This window comes from Onychomys torridus, chromosome 2 (genome assembly GCF_903995425.1).
Source record: "Onychomys torridus chromosome 2, mOncTor1.1, whole genome shotgun sequence".
Classification (NCBI taxonomy): Eukaryota; Metazoa; Chordata; class Mammalia; order Rodentia; family Cricetidae; genus Onychomys; species Onychomys torridus.
The window spans coordinates 15816332-15839462 of NC_050444.1; the positions used below are offsets into that span (position 1 = coordinate 15816332).

Consider the following 23131-nt stretch of genomic DNA (forward strand, 5'->3'; position numbering starts at 1 on the left):
AACATCAGCTAACCATAGAGGTCTGGAGGTCTGTACAGATAGACAGGAAGTGATGTAGCTGGGCGGAGAGAGGAAATGAGATAGCAGAACAGAAAGGCATATAGGTATGGGTATACAGGAAGTAGGTCTCTTTGGAGAAGTGACATGGGTAGTATTTGCCACATGTAGAGGAATTAATCTAAATAGAAACATTTCAAACTTTCATTTGTCATTCAAAAATATTTATTGAGCATCTACTATGTCCCCCCAAGTACTGTGCAATAAACAAAACAAAGACATTTGTCTTTATGTAATTAAAGCACCATGATGTACCTACCCAGTTAAGGATTGCATGGACAGTAAAACCACCAATTTAAAATATATGGCAAAAGATGAGTAACTTTATGGGGCAAAGTCAGTGAAGAATATGGAACATGGAACTTTGGTGGGGATGTTATATAATTTTATTTTGGCTTAGACTACTTCAAAAATCAGCTTTCCAAAATGGGGATGAGAAATATTCAGTTTAAGTGAGAAACATGAACAAGATATTTTACTTACTATCATTATATTATGTGACTCAGCTTGAAAAGGTCATAGAGGCTAACCACTAGATTACAGATGGCCATATATAAGCATACCTGTGTATGTCGAGTGTAGACTGTGTGTAATTGTGTGTAGGTGCATGTGTGCATGCTTCGTTTTGTGCAGGAATGCGGACAGACCTGCAGCAGCTGATGGGAAACATTTCAATGTTTAAATGGCAAAACTTTTCCTTTTGAGTCAGGGTCTCACTATGTCATTCTGGCTCTCACAGAACATAGACCAGGCTAGCTCTGACTCATGGAGCTCTGCCAGCCTCTGCCTCCCATGTGCTGAGATGAAATGTATACAGTACCAGGCCCAGCGGCAGGCTTGGTTTGAAGAAACACCGACATGAGTTATTCTGTAAAACTCTTCAAAACTCGGGCGATTTGTTTGTTTTACAAATTAAAAACGTGATTGGAATTTTGCAACTTTGGTGTTTTGAATATGAGCTAGTTTTAGAGAATTAGAGAGAAATGCACGGGACTACATTAATATATAGGATCATAATAATCAAACTCATTGTCCATAGGACTGCAGCTAACACAGGCTGAAATGGTTATTTTATTTGAGGGGATGATGGGAGCCAATGTTTTGCTTGTTTGTTTGGCTTCCACAATTTCAACTCAAAATATTGCTCATGCTAAGAGTTTCCAAACATCTAATGTATTTTTACTCAACAGTGTGCCTTGCACTGTTTATGTGGCCGAACTGTTTTGGAATAAAATAAACTATCTCTGATCTTGTTCTTCTTCCTACCACATCTAAAATAAAACATTGAACAAGTTATATAACACAATCATGATGATTTGGAATAAAATTTGTCCATGGAGTGCCCCAAAAGCAAATTGCATGAAATTTTTCCGTAGAAGCAGAGGCTGCAAGTGGTGGCTAAGTGTAGACTTATGAAAACTTAATTATGGCTTGCCGTTCTTCCTGTTTATCATATTCTGTTTTTCACAAATGCAACAATAAATATTTTTTGTTAGAAGCAACTAATGTGGTAATTATGGATTTTCCTCAACCCAGGCAAACAGGAGGACTTTCTCGAGGAATAGAAAAATCACAGCTTGGAAGTCATTTAAGCTTTAAGATCTGTAAGAAGGAATTTTAAAAGTGCTAATTAAATACTTGTTAACATTCTGTATAGGAATTCCTCTTTGTGAGAGGTGAATCACAAGTCTCTAAAGAAGGTAATAAGCACTCCTCAGAAATTTGTATAGAAAGCCCTGCTTTTTTTTTTTAAAGGGGTGGTTTTAAGGGAAAACAAAAAGCATCTTTAGGCCGTATTTCTGAAAAAAATAAACATCTAAATGGAAAGAACTCAGTACCTTTATAACCATGAAATTTTAATGATGTAAGAAACAAATCTTCAATGTGGGAAGAAATTTGTCAGCAAAGTCTTTTTTCAGTTCTGCATATTATTGTATGATTGGTTTGTTAATCTAATGGTTGTGTTATGAAGAGTAGTTTCTCTCTTTCTGAGTTATTCCGTCTTCTTAATTATTTGTTATTGTTTTGTTCTTGCTTAGTAAACTAGTGTTGAAAGTGCAGAGACCTGCTTCCTCCTGCTTGTGTCCTGATAGGAGAGCTTCTTCCTCCGTCTCATAGACTGGCTGGGAAGAATGCATCAATAAATGAAGGAATCTTCCATTGTGTTTTAGATACTGCATCACGTGGGCACCCCTTGGCAAGGCTACAGTAACCGAATATATTAGAGACTTCCTCTGTTTTCAGGTGATTCACTCTCCCACCTTATCCAGCTAGTGTTCTCCTATCCACATAATCTGTCTTATTTTCCTATGCTGCAGTTCAACATCACCTCATGCTCCAGGTACCTGCATAGCTATTCTTTGCTAAAGATCGAAGAATTAGGAAGTAATTCAAGGATAAACCCTAAAGAATAATATCTCTATATTTTATAGAATTCAGGTCTTTCAAGGAAGTGGCCAGTGGGGTTAAGGGATGCTCAGAGTAATTCTTTCCCCATCAGCTCAGGGATGTATGTTCTTTAGCATCTGTTAGTAGAATTTTTTTTAAAACCTTAGATCTAATGATATATTCTAATAGAAACCCAACTCAAGTAGAAGACTTCTTCTAAAAAGAAATATAAACAATAATCTATGCTTTTTTTAAAAAAAAATACGACTGACAAAAGGAAGACCTGTAAAGTTGGTGGAAACCTATAGAGCATGCTTTGTGTATGACAAATGCGGGCTGATTCCCTGCAAGTGGCTTTCCTTTGATTTACAAGTTCAAAGTTTCCATTATAATCTCATATTTACACAGGCACAGTTTATAGGAAGAGGGGAAAGGCCATAATTACCCCTGCTCCTGCTCAGACATTTTTATATATTTTATGTGAAATTACTGATTTATTTTAGTTTTAAATTTAAAAATACAACTTAAGTTACATTATTTAACAAGAATCATTCCTGAGTCACACCCCCATTTTATTAATTTTAAATAAGGATGAGTATATAATTCTAGAATCTAAATAACTAATTTTCATCTTGGAGGACAGAAGAGAATGGAAATAATAGGGCAACAGAGTATCAACTTGTTTCTGACTCCCCTAAGAATAATACATAGTAAGCTTTGACATAATTTCACACAGATATGAATCACACTAACTTGTACATAAAATTTTATATTTTAAGGTTACTAATGCTGTTAAGATCTGTAAGTGTGGTGGGAGCAGGGGCGGATCCTAATGTACAAGTTACTAAATGTACATGCCTTGAGAAAATGGGAGAGTTACACGAAGAGCATCATAATATCAAATACTAAGGCAATGTTATAATTCATTAATTCATTATAATTCATTAGACAAATATCCCAAGGAGAGGGCAGAATGTACAATGAGTGTTTTCTGGAAATGAATTGCTAAAAGTGAGTAGAGCCTGCAAAGACTTGAGCATTGGAGGCCCCCCTGGGCTTAAAAGGGTATGTGGGGGAGGCTTTCACCCACTGTTAAATATTTGAAACGCCACTTTAAAAAAATAAAACCACGAATGTCTCATCATTTCATATGGCATCAGGCTGACTCTGACTTGCATGTATTTTCCCCTCTTTTCGAAGATGAGATTTTTAAAACATGCACACAGGACATTTTACATTGATTTAGGCCAGTTGGAGAAAACCCGGTTCAGTGTAGGATTTCAAACTGTTCCACTGAATACAATAACATTTGCAGGAGTGGCACCGTTCCATAATAATTTTAAAAGATTTCATTTTACTTATCATTGCAAGCCATTATCTGATCATATTTGACCTACATATTAATATTTTCATTACCATTCCAGCCCATTTCTGCTCTGTACAAATTGTCAGTACTCTTCACGGAGATATTATTTATTTATTCTGGAAATATCTGGAATTCTTTCACCCTACGTTTTCCTTAGGGACTCTGTCCCTCCTTCTAAAGTATTGATATTAATATCTGGAGGAGGGGAACACATTCAATAAAAAGAGCGAGGGAGAAAGAAAGAGGTTTCTCTCAATGGTACACTACAGGAGAAGTAGAAAAACAAAGGGGGAAGAAATGATAATTGTTTTCTCTAAGGCTATTATCTAATGCGAAAGCAAATAGTCAGTCTGGAAATCAGCTAACAGAAGGGGATTAGAGAGATCTGAGAGTGGCTTGATTTCTAGCAGAGCTGTCTCTGCAGCCGGGTGATGAGACACAGGCAGGGCAGCTAGGAGCGCTCCAGATGGCCAGGGAAAGTGGTCGTCTTGGGTTACTGCAGGGCACTGGGGCCACCAACACATCCCGACCCCGGGAAAGCATCCTTAGGGAGCCAGCCCCACATCCAGCCAGGACCAGAGAGGGCGAGGCCTGGAGCCAGGCCTCCGGCCCGCCAGCGCACCCCTGCCAGCCGGGTCTGCCCATTGTTAACATATACTTGACCTTCGTGACCCCCGCACGACACAGATGTCTCCCACCTCCAACTCCCCCCAGTCGCCGCCCCCCCCCCCCGCACCTGGTCGCGGCCGCGCCGCCGCCTCCCTCCCGAGCGGTCGCGGCGCCCCCGGGTGCGGGTGCGCGCCGCAGCCGGCCTGGTGCGGGCGCTGTGGGCGCTGTGGGCGCTGTGGGCGCTGTGCGCTGCGCGCGGCGCTCCTGCTCCCCGGCGGACGCCCGGACGCCCTGCAGATAAATGCAGTCGCCTTCCTCGAGAGCGAGCGAGGGCGGGCGAAGCGGACGCAGACGCCGCCTGTGACAGTGGCAATCCCCTGCGCCCCACAGCACATTTGTCTGCCACAGCAGCAACAACAGAGGAGCGGAGGGAGGGAGGGAGCGAGGCGGGAGGAGGGGAGCTGAGCTCGGCGCGCGCCGGGCTCCGCGTCGCAGGCTGCGTCTGGCTGGCGTCCGCCACCCCGGGCTCTTCGCCCCGCAGCTCGCAGTGCGCGGCGGCCGCGGGTGCTCCGCAAAGACTAGGCGGCCTCCGGGGGAGCGCGCGTGGGCGACTGGCCGCGGACACTCTGGCCTCGCGAGGGAAGCGACGCCGCGCCCTGGTCCTTTGGCCCCGCGGGCCGCCACCGACCGCAGGAAGTTTTATTTGCAGCTGGGAGCCCGCGGCGGATGGTGGGACTCTCCGGCCCTGTGCAGTGTAAGTGCCTACGGGCGGGCTGGGTCGGCGGGCGGGCGAGCCAGCGGGCCAGCGGGTGGCGGGGACCGGCCTGGGGCTGGTACTGTTAATTACTATTCCGATGACCGTCAGCTTCGTTTGGATTAATTCGACCGAGAGGCTCTGAACTTGATGCTCAACTAGTGTAGGAGGACTGCGTAGCAGGGCAGAGAAGAACATCGCGGTTTCTGGAGTCTGCGATGACACTGAACTTCGTGGACAAGCTAAGGCAGCATTCCCCACACCCCTTTTAATATTAGATTCTCTGCACTCTTTTTTTTTTTTTTAATTTTATTTTTTCATTAAAGGAGATTAAAAAGATAAGCGTGTCTCCTTCGACTAACGACTAAACAACGAATTGGTCAAGGTGGTGTGTTTGGCAGATGGCTCCACACCCGCACTGTGGGTTTTTGAAACTGGAAGTGAAAGGTTGGTTCTCTTGGTGGACACCTTAGTTCTAGGAGCAAGAGGAAGAGTCCTAACTTAGTACTGAGCTGTCACTTGGGTGGGCGTCCTCTTAGTTGCACCTCGGCTCTGTGTGCCCCGCGTAACAACTTTCTCCTTACCCTTGGGTATCTTGGGGGTGCTTTGATGGGAGACCTCGACAAGGACGCTCAGGCATCTTCTCTGAACCAAGCCTCCTGCCTGAGGCAAGTCCTGAGCTTCGCAGCCAGAGACACCTGGGCAGCATCGCCTCTGCGGTACCTCAGTGCGCCGCTGGCCCAGCGGTCCTGGCCCTCCAGGGTGCTCCCATCGCAGCCCCGACCCCGTACACCCGCCTGTTCTGAGCCCGGAGCATACCGTAGTGCCCAGTAGCTCCCGCCCAGCGGAATCCAGACCCGAGCTGCAGCGGGGAGAATTTATTACGTTTTGCACAAAACCTCAGGGGAAGTTCCTGGGGCTAGCGGATTCCCGGGACCCGCGGTTCACCATCCTCAAGGCGGATCTAGAAGGTCCAGGTTGGTTGGCACATCTACATATCTACACCCTCTCCCCTGGCGGACCTTTGGCTGCCCAGGGTGATTTAAGCAAATACGGTTAGGTCGGCATAAGGTACTTAAACCCAGTTTTTTGAACCTGCGTTTTCTTTTCTTTTCTTTCTTTTTTTTTTTTTTTTTTTTTTTTTTTTTTTTTTTGGTAAGGTCAGTTAAGCTTTGGAAAAGTTTTGAGTGTTTTGATTACCGGCAGTAGGATGTGAACCAGGACTGTTACTAAAAATAGCTATGTTCCCTCCCCCTCTTCCCCCTAGGCTGTTATAGCTTGGAGGTTTTTGCCAGAGTCTTGGAGCCCTAGGCCTTCCTAGCCCCTTGCAAGGAGTAGAGGAGAAATCGTTTGATTTAGGTTTCCTTCAGGACTGGGCACGACAAATCCCAGCGTGCCCCAGAATGACTGGTGCTTCCTGGGAAAATGCACAGAAAGAAGCTTGAAAGCAATTATCTAGTATTCCCTGGGAAGAGCCCCAAAGCCAAGGAGTGAGGACCAGGGGGCTGGAGAGGCCACTCCAGACCAACTTCATGTGCTTGATGTAACTCTGAGCCCTCTTGAATTTTTAACTTCGCTTCCCTTAATTAATCTGCCCAGGGCCTGTATATAAATGGCTGTCCACAGCTGCTGTAAATTGATTTATCTCCTGATAAAGGTCGGGTTGCTGACCAAAGCATTCTTTATACCTTCTGTGTGAACCCAAATGTGTTTTACAGGATTTCCCCCGCCTGGTCTCCTTTTCAACATCTGTACCATTTTTAAGTGCACTCAGTGGCGCTTATTATCACCCCTCCTTTTCATAGAACTGAAGTAGAGCTGGGTCTATGCCCAGGGAGTCCACACACCCCAGAATACAGATGGACCAGCTTCTTGGTGATGAACAGTTTGTTAATCTTGGGGGTCCTTTATTGCAGCACTTTGCCTTGACCATGCAAGTGTTGAACTTCCCTGCTCACACAATTCCTTAGAAAGGATCAGCACGCACCATTGTTTCTTAAGCCTTCAGAGGCTCAGCTTTGGTGTTTATGTCTGTTCTAATGTGTCTAAACAAAAACACATTCCCACTGCTATTTATTTCCCCCATATTAATTCTTAAAGTGCTGTCTAGTTTTAGCACTATGCTGGCTGTCAACGAAGAGAGAGATGGCTATATAGTTTCATTTTCTTTTTACTATTGTTTTTAAAAGAGAGGTTCAAAAGTCTCACATGATGTTAACTAGAATCTTAGTTTGATCCAGGTTGTTATTTTGTTTTGTTTTGTTTTACTTTTAATTTTCCAACTAGGATGGGTGTTCAGAAAGTCAAACTCTCCCCTATCATACTGCATTTTTCATGTGATGTTTTATTAATTTATTCTTTAAAAGACAGAAGCCCAATAAAAAGCACCAAGGAATCATTCTGGGCACACAGATATTGGGTTTTAGCTAAGCCTATGCTTAGAGAAGAACTTCATATTAAATATATTTGTTTAACCATTAATTACAAGCCATGTAGATGACAGCCCTTTTATTTGAAAAACTAGATATTGTGTAGGAGAATTTCAGTATGTGATTTTGCCAGTGTCTGGTTCTCATCTGATAAAAGCAGCAGACAGAGCACCTGGATTGTTTTTCTCCAATATTTAGACAGCTCCAAGCAGACCAGAAGCCTTTGAGATGGAATTTTTCTTTGTTGACTAAGTCTCTTCCACCCCCAGTACCTGCTAATGACAATGATTCGATTTTTAAAAAGTCTTTGAAAGGACTTTCCTAATAAGAAGTGTCCTACCTTCAGTGCAGTGGAGTTCCAGGAAATAGCAGGACAGCAGCCTCTGAGCTGCAGACCACTGCTTTGTAATACTTATCCAATCCTTCTTTCCTGAAAGAAGGCAAGCATTGCCCTCGATGTTAAGAGCAGCAATGAGATTTCTCATCGATGTGTTAGCCTAAATAATTTTGGGCAAACTCTACAAATTGTAAAGAACCTTACAAATGTCAGGTGCCATTATAATTTATTGTATTGTAAAATAGAGGCTTATCTACTCCCTCCCTTCTTTTTTAAACATTGAAAAGGGATCACGAGAAAGAAATGCTTCCATTAAGAATGCTGGTCAGTGGTTGTCAGTTTAGGACATTCTTCACTGTCAAATCCTGTTTCTCCCTTCTTTGATATGAACATCAGCTGACAGGCACTGAATGCAAAGCCTTCTTCATGGAGGTTCCATGCAGGCAACCTAGCCCCTTCACAGCAAAGCGTCTGAAAAACTGGCACCTGCACAATTTGCATGTGAAAAAAACCAAGTCAGATGCATTTTGCTGGAATCTATTACTGTAAGTTATGTAAGTGGGAAAGGCTATTTATTTGTTGATGTTTGAGCATTTAAAGGTTCTTTATTATATGGGTACTTTATTCATCATTTTGTGATCTTTGGTCTTTATTGATAGCAAAAGCAGGACACACTGAGCTTTCGGTTTGTAGAAGTTATTTACTATGAGATGAAGTAATTTGAACCGTGAACTTACAAAAGTCATTTTGATTCGGTTAAAAATTTTAAATGTGCTTTGGAAGAAGTTTTTAAGAATAATCTATTAAAAGTTAAGTACATGCATATAGTTAGGGTAACAGGAGTATCAGGTGAAAACAATCTACCATTTTAATAGGTAGGGACTTTGTTACCAACTCCAAGTCCCTAAGAATATAGACAAACATTTCAAACTTCTAAACTTCAAGGGGGGAAATGCTGTTTCCCCTCATTTTGCTTGTTAAATTGTATTGGTCACCTGTATGACCTTTACAAAATTGTATTTGACCCTCTTTGTATAAACCAACAAATAAATGTTAAATCAACTATAAAAAACCTTTGTGAACCTCAGACTATTGTCCATCAAAAGGGACATTTTATTCAGAGTAAGCTATTTATTATTACCTAGAGAGACACCTTCCAAGTTCACCTTTTTTTTTTTTTACAGCCATTAATATAAGAGTTCCTAAATAATGTTTAAAGAACAGTGAACATTTTATTAAAGCAAACATTAGTTCAGTTTAATGGAGGTAATTGTAAACGATAAGACAGAGCAGGTTATCTCTGTGCTGTCCAAACACAAGGAGCCACTTTGCACCATTTCCAGTAGCCATCTGTAGAAGAGAAGGGTTTGCACCTGTCTGTCCACACTAATTATAGATTAAGGGCAAAAGAAATGAAATTCAAGGAGGTTTTCAGCTAATGAAATCCATACTGATTTTATTGTAAATGTTTTTATGTAAAGAGGATGATGGTTGAGTTATGAGTAAATATATTGCTATGTAGCTGCTAGGAACTTGGTTCTGGAGCAGAATTCTGCTGCATTAACCTTTGATATTGAAAAAATAAACACGATAACTTGGACATGGGTGGTAGCCTTTGTTTGGCATCCATAGTTACAAGTTAGTGAACAGCAGTAGGCTCAGCAGCTTAGAAATGTGCAGTAAAGCAGCTTAAACGCCAGAAATGTTTTCATATTCTGAAATGCAGATGAAGGGAGGTCTTGTGTTAACTTATGCATAGAAAGAGTTTTTTAAAAATTGGAAAGCTTTTTTTCCTTCTCTGCATTTTCAGCTTCACCTCCATGAGAAATTAAAGAAAAATGACTGAGGAATGCATCCTTCAATGAAAGGTCACACGAATGTCTACCACATCTGTTTATAGTAATTATGAACATAATTAACATAAGAATTACAAATGAAATAATGACAAGCTGAGCAATGAGATATTATGGCATAATGGTCATATGCTGGAATTCTCACATTATAGCACACTAGACTTCACATACTCAAAGAAAGAAAGAAAATACTAGATTTTATCTGAATTAATGTTTCAAAACTTATCTGCCTGGGGCAGATGGACTCCTTGCTTTTACAAGAAGGTGACCTATTATTAAGAAAGGAACTCATTGAAATTAAAATTTCGATCCAGCTTGGTCGTTAAGTTGTCTGTAATTATAGGTACCACTTTCTGTTGCGTACTCAGTCCATAATAATAATTCCTGATTACTATATTGCTTTGGGTTTTGTTTTGATTTTCTTGAGATAAGAGCTCATCCTGTAGCTCAGGCTGGCCTAGAATTTACTATAGAGTGCAGGCTGGCCTGGAACTCACAGTGATGCTGTTGCATCAGTCCCCTGAGAGTTGAGATTACAGAGGAGGGTGTGTGTGTGTGTGTGTGTGTGTGTGTGTGTGTGTGTGTGTGTGTGTGAAAATTTGAAAATTTGAAGCAAAATACTTGCTTTGGAGGTAGTGTGGAGCCAGAAGTCAGCACACAGAGTGGTAGAAACACTGTACTTTCACAAAACAAGAACACCCCATGCATTAGTTGCCTGCAGTTTTCTTTGTGCCTAGTCTTTGGGATACCTTTTGGGGAAAAATAAAGTCTGCTCTGAGGTTAAAGGTGGTATTAGAACTTTTTTCATTTTTATGCGTATGTTAATTGCACAAGATAATGGGTTTGATGGTGACATTTCTGTGCATACGCATCTAGCAATTTTTGTTAGCACATTGTAACAGAGAAAAATGGGGAAAAGAAAATCAGTGCCCATTTGTATGTTGTATTCCCTACCCCCCCTTCCTGAGTTGCGTTGGATTTCAAGGTGTTTGTATACAATCTCTGCCCAAACAGATCTAACTGCAGTGGCTGCTGCTGGCTACTGGGAATGCAGTTTTCTATCAGAGTGAGAGAGAAGGAAAAAGGACAGCCTTTACAAGAGCTAAAGGGGCATTCTGGAAATCTGTTATTAAATTTAAAACATGTAGGGATGACAGAGTTTCACCGTGCAGAGCTCACTTGCTTCTGCCATGTAACCTGCCAAGTGGTTTACTTCCTGCCCCAGCACTCCTCACCAGCGACTGAACCTGGTCACTTTGTGAAGATTTATGGAGAAATAGTACCTTGTTCTTGTGCAGTGATACTGAGAGGCTTTCCACATTATTGGATTACTGGAGGATTGTAGCAGAACCCCTTTTATCTGGCATTCATTCTGTGACAAGATTTTCACACATGCCCTTCCCCCACTATGCCTAGCTTGCTTTCTTCACTTTGTGTTACCTATCAAATTTCCCTTGATTCTTTTCTTGGGGCATGAGTGTGTGTGTGTGTGTGTGTGTGTGTGTGTGTGTGTGTGTGTGTGTACACGCGCGCGCGTCCATTGCACAGAAGGCCAGTTTTGTTGTTTAGGCTAGGTGATTTGGAAGGCACTTGATGAAACAAAGCCTCTCTTAAAATATGTCCCTGCTTTTCTCTGTCTCAACTCATTAACCCCGTTCCTGCCCCATTTTGTCGCTTTCTACTGATTTTTCTTGTATAGACTATTTTATGACCCCAAGTTCACAGTGGCTGTGGCTGCAGTGTGTGCCCGGCCAGTCTGTGGTTTATTGAACTCACTCTCCATAAGCAGGAAAGGCTTAACCAAGCTTCAGTGCCTAGAAACACAACACAACCAAACACTCCCCTCCCCCAATGAGAAGACCTCCTTTGCTGCATTATCCGCACTCCATTAAGGATCTGATCAGATGTTCAGATTGTCTGATGGGTGCATTTAAAAGTGAAAAGGGGCTCCCTAGGGACTACTCAGGTGTATCCCCCTCCTGACCCTGCTGTGGCGGAGGAGGATGAACTCTGGCCGGCTGGCAGAGCATTAGCCCCTGCTTGTTCTGATTGATTCTCAGGCTCTGGGTGGGTGAAGAGCTGTAGGGCAGCTCAAGCCAAGATTGATTGCCTCAATTTCGAATTCCCACCTCCCAAACAGACTCTCAGATGTACACAGAAGGAAGCTCCTACCCCTACACAACTTCTGGAGGTGGAGCAGGTGTCTGAGTCACCTGTAGCCACCAATCACAAGTGGTCTTCTTTATCACAACAGTGCTGACTGCCCTGAATCTTCAGCTAGGACACACTCAAAGCCTGGAAAGAGAGGAATGGGGGGCGGGGGGAGGCGGGGAGGCTATTTTGTATCTCCCTGTATCTCCGTGTGTGATGAGTGAGTGGGGGCTGGGATTTAGTGTATGGGGGTCAACAGAGAGACAACTCCCACAGGAGCTCGTCCTGGCAGACTGCAGAACTGTTGTGTGGGCACAGTAGATTTGTTTTGCAAATTTTGTGTCTTTGGATGGAGGTGAAAGTGTCACTGTCAAAACCACAGAGAGAGCTCTTGATCCCGCTGACCTTGACAGAACCTCTAATGTTAGTGGATCCACGGGGTTAGCAAATCCAAATATTTGGGAGGTGGGGCTGATTCGGGGGCGCAGGTTACCCCGCAGCCCTGATTGCCACCACCTCCCAGCCTCTCTGGGTAACTGTCCTCAAGCTCCGACCCCATCCCAGGCCGTCCCCGCCCCTGAATCCCTTCCCGGCCCCCCCCCCCCCCCCCCCACTGCCAGCATCTCTTCCCTCCCTCTCTTCCCTCTCTCTCCCACTTTTCCTCCCGCTCCCCTCCGTCTCGCACGCACCCTCTGTTTATTTTCCTGCCTCCATCTGGGCCCTGCTGATATTGTAATCACCCTGATGCACGTTGGCTCCTCTCCTCTCCCTCCCGCGCGCACACACTCACTCACACACAATGTGCCATCCCGACCAGCCCTTTACTTCTGATAAGCTCCGATGTGTGTTTAATGAATACAAAGCGGCGGTGTGGGGGCCGCGCGGCCGGCCGCCTCGCGCGCTCGCCGCCGGAAGGTAATCTCCGCGGCCGGGCTGGGGGCGGCGGGGCGGGGCGCGGCGTGGGGGCGGCCCCCCAACGATCTGGAGCAGATAAGAGCCAGGGAAGTGAAGATGTAACCTGTTATCGGGCGCTCCTCTTAGCTGCCAGAGGGAATTTACATTTAAAGATTACAGAGGGAGAGAGAGAGGATCTGCCTTTTGTTGTGCGGGGTGAGGAGGAGGCAGCGGCCCTGGCCTCCGCGCTCTCTCCCATCACCTCAGCTATCCAGACGGGACTCACCGAGGTGAGATTACGGAGGGCCTTATCTTTAATTGGGTTTAGTGTTGCCAGCCTGAATAGGTTTAAAGAGACTCGATAAAGGGGGAACAATAGATTATTTGTTGATCGGACGCTGGAACCCTCAGATATAGAAGAGAGATGAAGAACTCTTAACAACTTGATTAGCTCTATTTTATTTTGATTTTGAGGTGACAGGGTCTCTCTTGGTAAAAGGAGGCTGGAGTACGGAACTTAGGTGCGATTTGAGTGATTTGCAACGTTTTATTCCCTATGCATGCTTGGTTTCCCAGCACTCTGCACCTGCCTTATTTTAAAGGTGCTTTCTCCTCACCTTTTCTCTTTAGGACTGATAAAGTGAGGGAAGGGCAGAGGCTTTGGGGATTGCTCATCAGTATTTTTTTTTTTTTTTTTTTTGTGGCTTGGTTTGAAAAGGTGATGAATTGACGTTTTGGGTCCTAGAAGGAGTGTGAAAGCCAAAGAAGACCACTTTTAATATGGAAGGAGAATGGTAGATTATGGTTCAACTCCAGCTAGAAGGGCGAGCATCATTCTAGGTGTGGTAGAGAGATTGTATTTTGTATTTGAACCATGCCATCTTTTGCTTGCAGTCAGTGTGGGGGGAAAAGAAGCAAATTGTCACTTGATTCGTGGATGTATTTTTAAAAAATTGTGTAAACTTTAGAAGGTTCTTAAAATGAATAAAAGTAGACAAAATGATTGCTTTTGCCTCCTACACACAGTTGAGATGGGTGTTCTCATAGGTACCTAGATATGAGGCAGTAACTAAAAGCCTAATTAAAATTTGTTTAAAGCCAGAGGGGCATGTTTCCTTGTTGACAGCGGCAGATCGATTGGGGAAGACAATAAGTCCTATTATTTTACTTCCATTGACTGAACATATTGACATTACAGGTTTGCTGTTGCCCCAGTGAGCATGACAAAACACAGACATTCACAGACCAACTGGACAGAGTGGTGCAAGCATTACTGCATGTCCTCTCTGCCTTCAGGTTAGCTTATCACTCAGGCCGAAGGGAGAAGGCTAGCCCGCAGGTCTTCAGAAGGAGCAGAGCATTTTTGGTTAGGGAACTGGCAGCTAGCATGTCTGGAATATCAGTCGTTTCCCCAGAACTGAATATTACATAGAAATGTGTATTTATTCAAAAATCTGGGGGGAAGCAACCTAGTCAGCAATCTTGAGTATTTCACATAAAAGAACACCCATTTCCAAGATATCCCTTTACCCTCTCTGGAAATAATTACAGTAGGTGGCCAGTTGTGTTTGGGTGATTCCACTGTGCTCCAGTCTAGGATTCTCACACAGCTAAGTCTGGGTCTTAGAAAAACAGTGTTTAGACTTTCTCCAGACATAGGGCCTGACTCTGACTTCTGTACAGTTTCTTTTGGTGAAAGAGACAGGAAATGGATGATGGATGTGACTCCCTCAAGCTCAGGTGTGTCCATTGACAGTGATGTGGATATATATGATTTCCAAGCAAATGCTGACAAAATATAATTTGCTGTCTTATTGTCATTTGGCTTTTTAAAAATTTGCATTTTACACACTATGCATAAAATACATAATAAAATTAAGTATTAGGGAGACACTGAGTCCAAGAAATTTGAACTAAATTTCAAAGAAATTTGAAAGTAGATATGAGATAAAGCCAAAAGAGACTAACCATAGTTTTAAAAAAGTTGAATGGCCATGACTTATACATAGTACACAGTGACTGCTGCCATGAAGCAGGGAACCAGTGCCCTTTGTGATATTTTAGAACAAAACTAGTCCTTTAGACCATTTTCATGAAAATGTTAGGTTTCCATTTGATCAGCAGGTGCTGTTGAGATGAAAGCCATGTGTAAATTTTCAGAAGGCTAAAAGTGTCAATTCAGAAAAGGAAAGTGATAAGAGAAAATGCAATCAGTTTTCCTGTTTTCAATTTGTGCAGGATTTGAAGAGCCGTTTTGTTGAACTGCTACATCTGCTCCAATATGAATATTGAACTACTTCCACTAAAAATAACAACCTATAATTTGGAAGCTACTGCAGCCTTTTGTTAATGTGAGTGGGTTATTTAAAAACAAAACAAAAAATAAAAATATAAAAAAAAAACAATTTTCTGTTCTGACAATCTCCTGCCTAATGTGCATTTTCATTTGCATTACATTTTCCTCAGCAGATAAATGGTGTGGTGCAATTAGGGCTTCATCTAGTTTGGCTATGAAAAGAGGTTTCCATAGGTGAAAGTCCTGGTAATATAAAAAGGCATTGCACAAAACAAACTTAATTTTTAAATAATCTTTTAAAATATGCTTATTTAAAGTGAGGTATTATTCCTTACATTCTCTAATACTACAATTTTTAACTTACTGGCCACTACTGTGAGAAAGTTAACATGATTTCATTGCATACTGAGCAGTCTGTAATGTATTTCACCTTTAATACACCTTCAAATGTAAGTTTAAACTAATCAGGGATATTTTACCTAACAGGGCTTTCAAATAATTTTTTTCATGCTTAAATAAAATGATTAAATTATGCTTGAGTGCCTGCATACAAAGGCTTTGGCCTCTATAGTACTGCTAATCAAATAAGTTTTATGGACCACATTAGAGGAAAAATTAGATGCATTTTACTAGTGACATTTCTAGGAAAGACATATTCTTTAACTCATCTAGTGTTAATTAAAAAGAAAACTCCAGATTGTATTTAAAATAATCATAGTAAAAAGTCCTTCATCCATGTAATAAGAGTGTGAGTGGTGACGCTGTCTACAGGTAACAAAGGCACAGAAATGTAAGGGAGTATTTGTAAGAAGATACGTGGATAGGTTAGAAGGTGATTCAATCATTGATTGCACTTGGTTTGACTTGTGGCTAAAGTCATTTGTCTTGGGTGAGACCTGATCAGTGTCCAGAATCAATTAGATGTGTAGCTTGTGGCTTCACACTTGAGTTGCTGGATACATTCTTCACAGGTAAACTCAGACCAGCTCAAGAAAGGAGGAAGGGAAAGACAGATACTAATGATGACACATGAACATGTTGATTGACAAATGTAGCATTTCTTTTTAAACATTAGTTTGCAATAAGAAGTTGAAGAACAAAACTGGACATGTTATTGAATGAATGATTATTTGGATGAAGAATACTGCTCTTAAGGAGTGCCATTTCCAACCTGAAACACAATGAACAGTCCAGTATTATGGTGTTCTGGCATGTCATTAAGTAAGTTTGCTACCATATGAGTATATTCTTTGATACACGTATTTTTTCACTTTCAAGGAAAAAGTCTGAGCCAAGCATGGTGACTTATACCCATAATCTCAGCACCTGGGAGGTGCAACTAGAAGGATTAAGAGTCATCCTTGGCTACATAGTAAGGTTGAGGCTAGCTTGAGCTACAGGAAACTGTCTCACAACTGAGAGAGAGAGACAGAGAGAGAGAGACAGAGAGAGACAGGAAGGAGGAGGAGGAGGAGGGGGAGAGAGGAAGGAGAGGAAGAGGAAGAAGGAGAAGGAGAAGCTAAATCACAAATCATTCAAAAAAACTTGTTCACAAACACAGCCCCATTGCTTAGGATGCTCTGTGCTGAAACTGCAGTACTTTACATGCCCAGGAGAGAGAAGTTTCCTGGGTCTTCACAATTATGGTGTGATGTCTAAGCTCCTCTATTGGAACCACTGATAAAGTTCTTCTAGTGAAGTTTAAAGCATGGTGCTTTCTTGTTGGAAAAAGTTACAAACCACTTACAAAAGCCAGTAATATTTTCAGTGACAGAGAGACAAGCTTAAAAATCCTCTTCTTTGAAGCTGGAGATGTAGCTCAATAGGTAGAGTGCTTGCTTAGCTATGCAATGTCCTACATTTATCCCTAGCACCGCATAGACTAGGTGTGGAATGCCAGTTTCAATTTATTACATCTTGTGTATTATAACTCATAATTCATGAAGGAATGAATGACACAGTTCTTTGTTTTTGTAGCTGTTGTATTGACCAAAGTCTCAAGACGAATCAGTATTAGGGTGAATGGAGAAGGCATTTAGAATATAGATACTGTGAAAGAAAAATATAAAGAACACAAATGTAAATTTTCCAGTGAGTCTTCACGTCGAAACACTGTGAGTGCCTTGGGGAAAGTGATTGGCCTCAATAGTCTTTCACTATCTGGGGCAAAGACAACTTCAAAGTGTGCTCTGGGATGCCAGGGACTGCCACACAGTTGTCTTGGGAGAAAGGTAAATAATCAGCAGATGACAGAGACTTACTTACTGGGATCTTGGTCCTAACTCTCACATCATTTTCATCCTAGACTTGAAGTGAATGATTAGCTAACATCTCACTTTCTTCCTGTCAAAGAACTCCAAACCATGGCTCAGATTAGCCACAGCTGCAGTCCTGGTTTTACTTTTGGCCAAAATTGTATTTACTTTAATTAATTAATTATTATTATTTTTTTAAACAAGGTCTTGCTATGTATTCCTGGCTGCACTAGAACTTAGTCTGTAGGCCAGGCTGGCCTTGAACTCACAGAGATCTGCCTGCCTCTGCCTCCCATTTGCTTAGATTAAAGGGATACTCAACTATACTCAGCCTTAACCAGAGTTTTTAAAACTAAGTTGTCCTTGTGCTCTCCAAACTGATCTACTTTGTGCTTGAGTTCTCATAATTAGGACTTATTCTCTGAATACCTGTTTTGGTGATCTCCCCAGAAAACACTTTTCTTTTACTTAATCCACCTTTGTGGCACACTTAGCAGGAAGCAACTGGTCCCTGCTAAAACATATCCCTGGATATTCCCTAATGTGTGCCAATGTGTTCATCTTTCTAAATCTCATGTCACTCATGTGCCCCTAAAAAGTGCATCCTGCACTGTGCCCATGAGCTACTAATATATTCCCTATTTTGATCTATCTAGCATCCTGGAACAGATTTTTACCCAGTTTCCCCAGGCTTTCCCACCCCAGTGGATCGCTGTATATATTGATCTTTTGTTCTGTCATCTTAAGATGCTTTTGTCTGACAATTGAGAGGAATGGAGAGTTGCTTTTTGTTGTTGTTTTTTTGGATAAGGTAGCTCTCTATGTCGCTCAGGCTGATATATGTAGCCTAGGCTGGCCTGCAACTTAGTTCTTGTTGCCTTACCTCCTTAAGACTTGGTCTATACTACACCCAGGTAGGAGAAAAAGATGTTGTAGCATCTTTTACTCCAGAGAAGTTTAGATTGTAACTGGTTGTGTTATGAAAAGAAAGGCCTGGTATGGATATGTAGTGCCCTGAGAGTAAAGTGTGATGGTCTTTCAGTTCATTCACTGACTTCTTTGGTAGCTTAAGATATATCCTAGTTTTCAGACGAATTCCTCAGAGGCAAGATGAGGGTGTCTCCTAGATGAATGCCTAATAGATACCAGAAGACTTAGGGGTTTTCTTCCAAGCATAGTGTGTATTCAGCTGTTGACAATGGGTTGGGGGCACTGTTTGCCTTCACATTAGTGGGAGATGGGGTGCAGTGGAGCCTTACTAGTTCTCCACTCATCTGTATGAGGATAAAGTGTGCTGGGAAGAGGGAACCAGGCTTCCAGAGACATCACGAACCCTAGGTGACTGTGTCAAGTATTAGTCATTACTCATCTTTTTCAGGGACAGTGATGGGAGAGTGGGGCTGTTTATCCTGTGAGGAAGGACTTCTGTTAAAGAGAAATAGGTGTTATGCTTTTCCTTCACAGTCGCTGGCAAAGACTGTGGCCTTGTGCCAGCCATAGGAGAGAGGTAAAGGGTGTGGAAATTGAATGTCATTAGTGAATATTCATTATAGCCTATAGTCTCAAAGTCTGGAGTCACCTGAGAGATGTAGAAAAGGACCTCTTTAAATAACTTTGTGGGCAGGAACTGGTAACAACTTATTTAAATGAGGAGTACATTGCCATGTGACTAAAATCAAGATTTAAGACAAACCTGAGAACTTGACCATATGCTTTGTCTGAAGAACTTAAAAATTTAGTTATTGCTGTCAGCACCTTGTCTTTGTATTTGTTTTTTTGGTAGCAAATCAATAGAGATTGAAGTACAGACACTAGAAGTTTGTCTTACGTTTCTAAATTTGTGAAATCGCTACATAAAGCATGGCTGGGTTTCTCTGACAAGTAGGAGTGTTTGGTTTGATCAAGATGAACACTTCATTGTCATCCAAGAAACTTGCTATTTGTGAAGGAGTTCTTTGGCTGGCAGGACTTGAGCATAATGCTGTTTTCAATTTTCATTAGAAATGGAAGTCATAGGAATCACTCTTACTTCATAGGTCACAGAATAGTTTTTCACTGATGTTCAAAGTACAGTGTAAAACTAGATGGAAATCCTTTGCCACAAAGGAAAATGGCTTTAAAGTAAAGGTTCAGTGAGTTCTTCATTAAAACGAGTTCGTTAGCTTGTATATTATCCAAGATACATTAGATAACATATTTCCAAGAGATGTCATGGAAGATTGTAAAGAAGGGAAGAGCTAGGGATCTCCTGATGACCTGAGAGCAAGGAGAGCCGTGTGACCTGGTGACAGGGTAAAGGAGGCTGTTGTGAAGTGTTTTATACAGGGCGTTTGGGAGGACTATCTTGCTGGACTTGTTAGAGTTCACCTAGTAACACTCAGATGATCAGAGCCGAATGCTGCAGACAAGTAGACAGATGGTGATCCTCAAAAGGGCCCACACTGATAGCAATGCCAGGAAATGGCCTGGCACACCACAGAGAAGGTTTCACATCACATCCCGCCTCGTACTGGGTGCTAGTTGTGCTTTAGGTACAGTCTTAGGAAATCTGTTAGTTGGTCTTGTTGGTTAATCCATGTAAAAGTTCCCCGTCTCTTTCCCTGGCCACAAGGTAGAGGAAGATGTGCTTGATCCTGAAGGACTGCTAGTTTGTTTTCGGAGTCCATGCATATGTTATATACACAGTGATGAGCAAACACAACAGAGAAGGATAGCAGATAATAGTGGGGTTGGAACTGTGGCGTTTGTCAGATTGACATGGTAATCCTTTCCTGTGAAAGCCTCCTTAAGTAACTGTTAGACTTCTTTAACTTCTCGGGTGTGTCAGGTAAGTATGGTCCTTCCCGGTCCCCCTGCTCACCTGCTCACATTTGCATTCTCACTTCTAGCTGAAATTATCTAGAAAGGAAATCCACATCTGACCTCTCATGGATAGTAGTAAATAGGCAGTAACTTCTCATCTTTTTGTTTAAGTAGAGGGCGAAGGGGAGGCAGTGATGCTGGAAAGGGAAAAGAAGTGTGATGCGTCTCCATTGACTGACAGGTTCAAGATGAGCTTTCAGTCGGCCACAGGGGAGCAGGCAGAAAATACTAGGACACACGGAAGGGGATAGCAGTGAAAGAGGAAAGGGGCCCATGAAAGCCAAGGTGGCTTTCTCAAGACTCACACACCAGCTTTGTAACCCTGGTAAAGACACTTCTTAGAGTGACTGATGAAGAATGAAATGTGTACTCCTGCAGAGGACTCAACTGCTGTATGTAAGGCAGGCTGCTAGGAGGAGACCTAAGGCAGGTAGTGGGTCCAGGCCCCATTACATAGCAAACCCATTTGGGGCAGTTTTAACAGTTACAATAGCCGGGCGGTGGTGGCGCACGCCTGTAATCCCAGCACTCGGGAGGCAGAGCCAGGCGGATGTCTGTGAGTTCGAGGCCAGCCTGGTCTTCAAAGCAAGTTCCAGGAAAGGCGCAAAGCTACCCAGAGAAACCCTGTCTTGAAAAACAAAACAAAACAAAACAGTTACAATAGTATACCATGATTACTAAGTGGTACAATAAGTGGGATTCATTTTTATCCTCTCTGTCTTTGTCTGTCTGTCTTCTCTCTCTCTCTCTCTCTCTCTCTCTCTCTCTCTCTCTCTCTCTCTGTGTGTGTGTGTGTGTGTGTGTGTGTGTGTGTGTGTGTCTGTGTGTCTGTGTGTCTGTGTGTCTGTGTGTTTGTGTATGGGCTGCATGTGTATGTGTACCCACAGAGATCAAAAGAGGGTATTGGATCCCTTGGAGCTAGAGGTACAGGTAGTTGTAAGCAACCCAATGTGGGTGTTAGGAACTAAATTCTGGTCCTCTGGCAGAACAAAAAGTGTTCTTACCTGCTGAGCCATCTCTCTCCAGTCTCATTAATAAGTTGACATTTAAGCTTTTCTTGAGTCAGGGAGGATTTTTCAAGGTCTGGTTGTTGATATTGGTCAGTAGTGCTCTACAAAATTAGAGTCCTGGGGTGGAGAGGGAGAGGAGGTGGGAAATGCATTAGCAAACTGCTGCACAAAAGGCCTTGGGGTAATGAGTGCAGAGGAAGAACAAAGGACCATTTGTGGCTCGTGGGTTAAACACTTGACTAGGACAGTGTCTTTTTTGGAAAGTAGCATGGAGGGCCCCTGCTTGACCTTGGGGCCTTGCATCCTTTTCCTACTATAAAGCCAGGTTAGTTGAAATTTTATAGTAAATGAGTTATCTAGTTGACTTCTTTTGAACAACAGATACCACTAGGAAGCAAATCTAAAGCCAGTGTAAAGAAAAGATATCCTAGGCTATGTGAGACCATGAGCCTCGTGAAAGCTGTTCCTCTGGAGTTGGCTCTGCTGTGATAGGTTTAACGCAGTAGATGGTGGGAAAGGTATGGAGGCTGAGACCAAGGGGTATGCTTCTATCAGTTTATTTATTGTGGCTCTTTGCTTTGTTTTCCATGCTGGGGATTGAACGCAGGGTTTTGTGCATACTGAGTTAGCATTCCACCCCCTTTGTTTCCACAGTTTAGGTAGTAGATACTGCAGAAGGGTGCCCATGATTGTGTTACTAGGATGGAAAGGAAGATCCAGATGCAAGAGACATTTCCAAGAAAAAATAGTCAGAGCATGGATAGAGGGGGAAGTTGACAACCAGGTGAACTCTGCAATGCACTTAGCTTTCTAGGACTTGGGACTTACTTTGGGTGTTTGTTTAAGGAACAGCCTCCCTGCCCTGCTACAGACTCAGGGAGTTCCAGCCTCAGAGAGGAGCTGAGGATACTTCAACCCAAGGCACTCTCAAGGTTTCAGCTACCTTTGCGGGGACAGGGGATGGGGGCGTGCAGACGGCACTACCAAAATGGTAGGTGTGGTTGCACAGGTACATTTTGACCTCTTTGGGGCTTGTTTCTCTCGAGGATTTGGCTCTCTGATATTCTTTCGGATGATTGTGACTGACTTTTCTATAGATACCTCCTGGGTATGTGGAGAGTAAGAAGTGGCCAGGCCTGCTGAGCTCTAGGTCTTTAGCCTCCCTTTCTGCAAAAGCCACCTCTGTTTTATGTGTTTATATAGTGTAAACATTGAGATTTTGTTCCAAGATAATTTATAAAGCTTCTTTCAATTCTAATATTATATAGCAGTGAGAAGGTAGGGATGACAGGTAAAGTGTCAAAGGTCAGTTGATGAGAACAGGGACAGTCCTTGGAAATTGACACTCAGCAGATTCCAGGCTTTGAACTCTTGAGGGTAAGGGAAGAATAGTTTTCCCATAAAGACTTTGAACCTAGTTTCATTTCTTTAATGCACTAAGAATTGTTTATAGACCAAATACATTTTCATGCAATAATGCTTTTCAAGTCTTCTTTAGGCCAGAAAAAATACACATTAAAATATTGTTGCTAGAATAGAAATTAATGTTCTTTTATTTTTTACAATCAAAATATACTAAACTTAATATAGTATCATGTGTGAAACCATAGTTTTTATTTTAAAATGGAGACCTCAGAAAAGTAGAGTAATTCTTTTGATATGCTAAAAGACAGTAGTCAACATTATACTTTATTATTAAATCAGTCTGTATCATCCCCATTTAAGAGAATTTAGTATCAGAAGATACAACATCAATATTGAAACTATGTTTGAACCTGACATGCTGGATCACTTTTGTGATCCTAGTCATATGAGGCCATATGAGACCAGGGCATAGCCATCTCAAAAAAAATCAGTCAAAAACCCTTTC

General features: G+C 42.4%; 1 protein-coding gene across 6 annotated transcripts in view; it reads left to right on the top strand.

Moving 5' to 3' along the window:
* Nucleotides 1–4871: 4871 nt before the first annotated feature.
* Nucleotides 4872–23131, top strand: part of Runx1t1 (RUNX1 partner transcriptional co-repressor 1) — a 150644-nt gene continuing 132384 nt past the window's right edge. For 2 of the 6 annotated variants that reach the window (XM_036178166.1, XM_036178172.1), the window contains exon 1: nt 4872–5174. Coding sequence is in view for 2 of the 6 variants with exons in the window: in XM_036178172.1 (XP_036034065.1) it covers nt 5147–5174 (28 nt within the window). In the remaining 4 variants the exon portion in view is untranslated. Of the gene's footprint in view, nt 5175–12627; nt 12860–12913; nt 13129–23131 lie in introns of those variants that run through there. The other 4 variants (XM_036178169.1, XM_036178167.1, XM_036178174.1 and 1 more) reach the window with 4 other exon arrangements.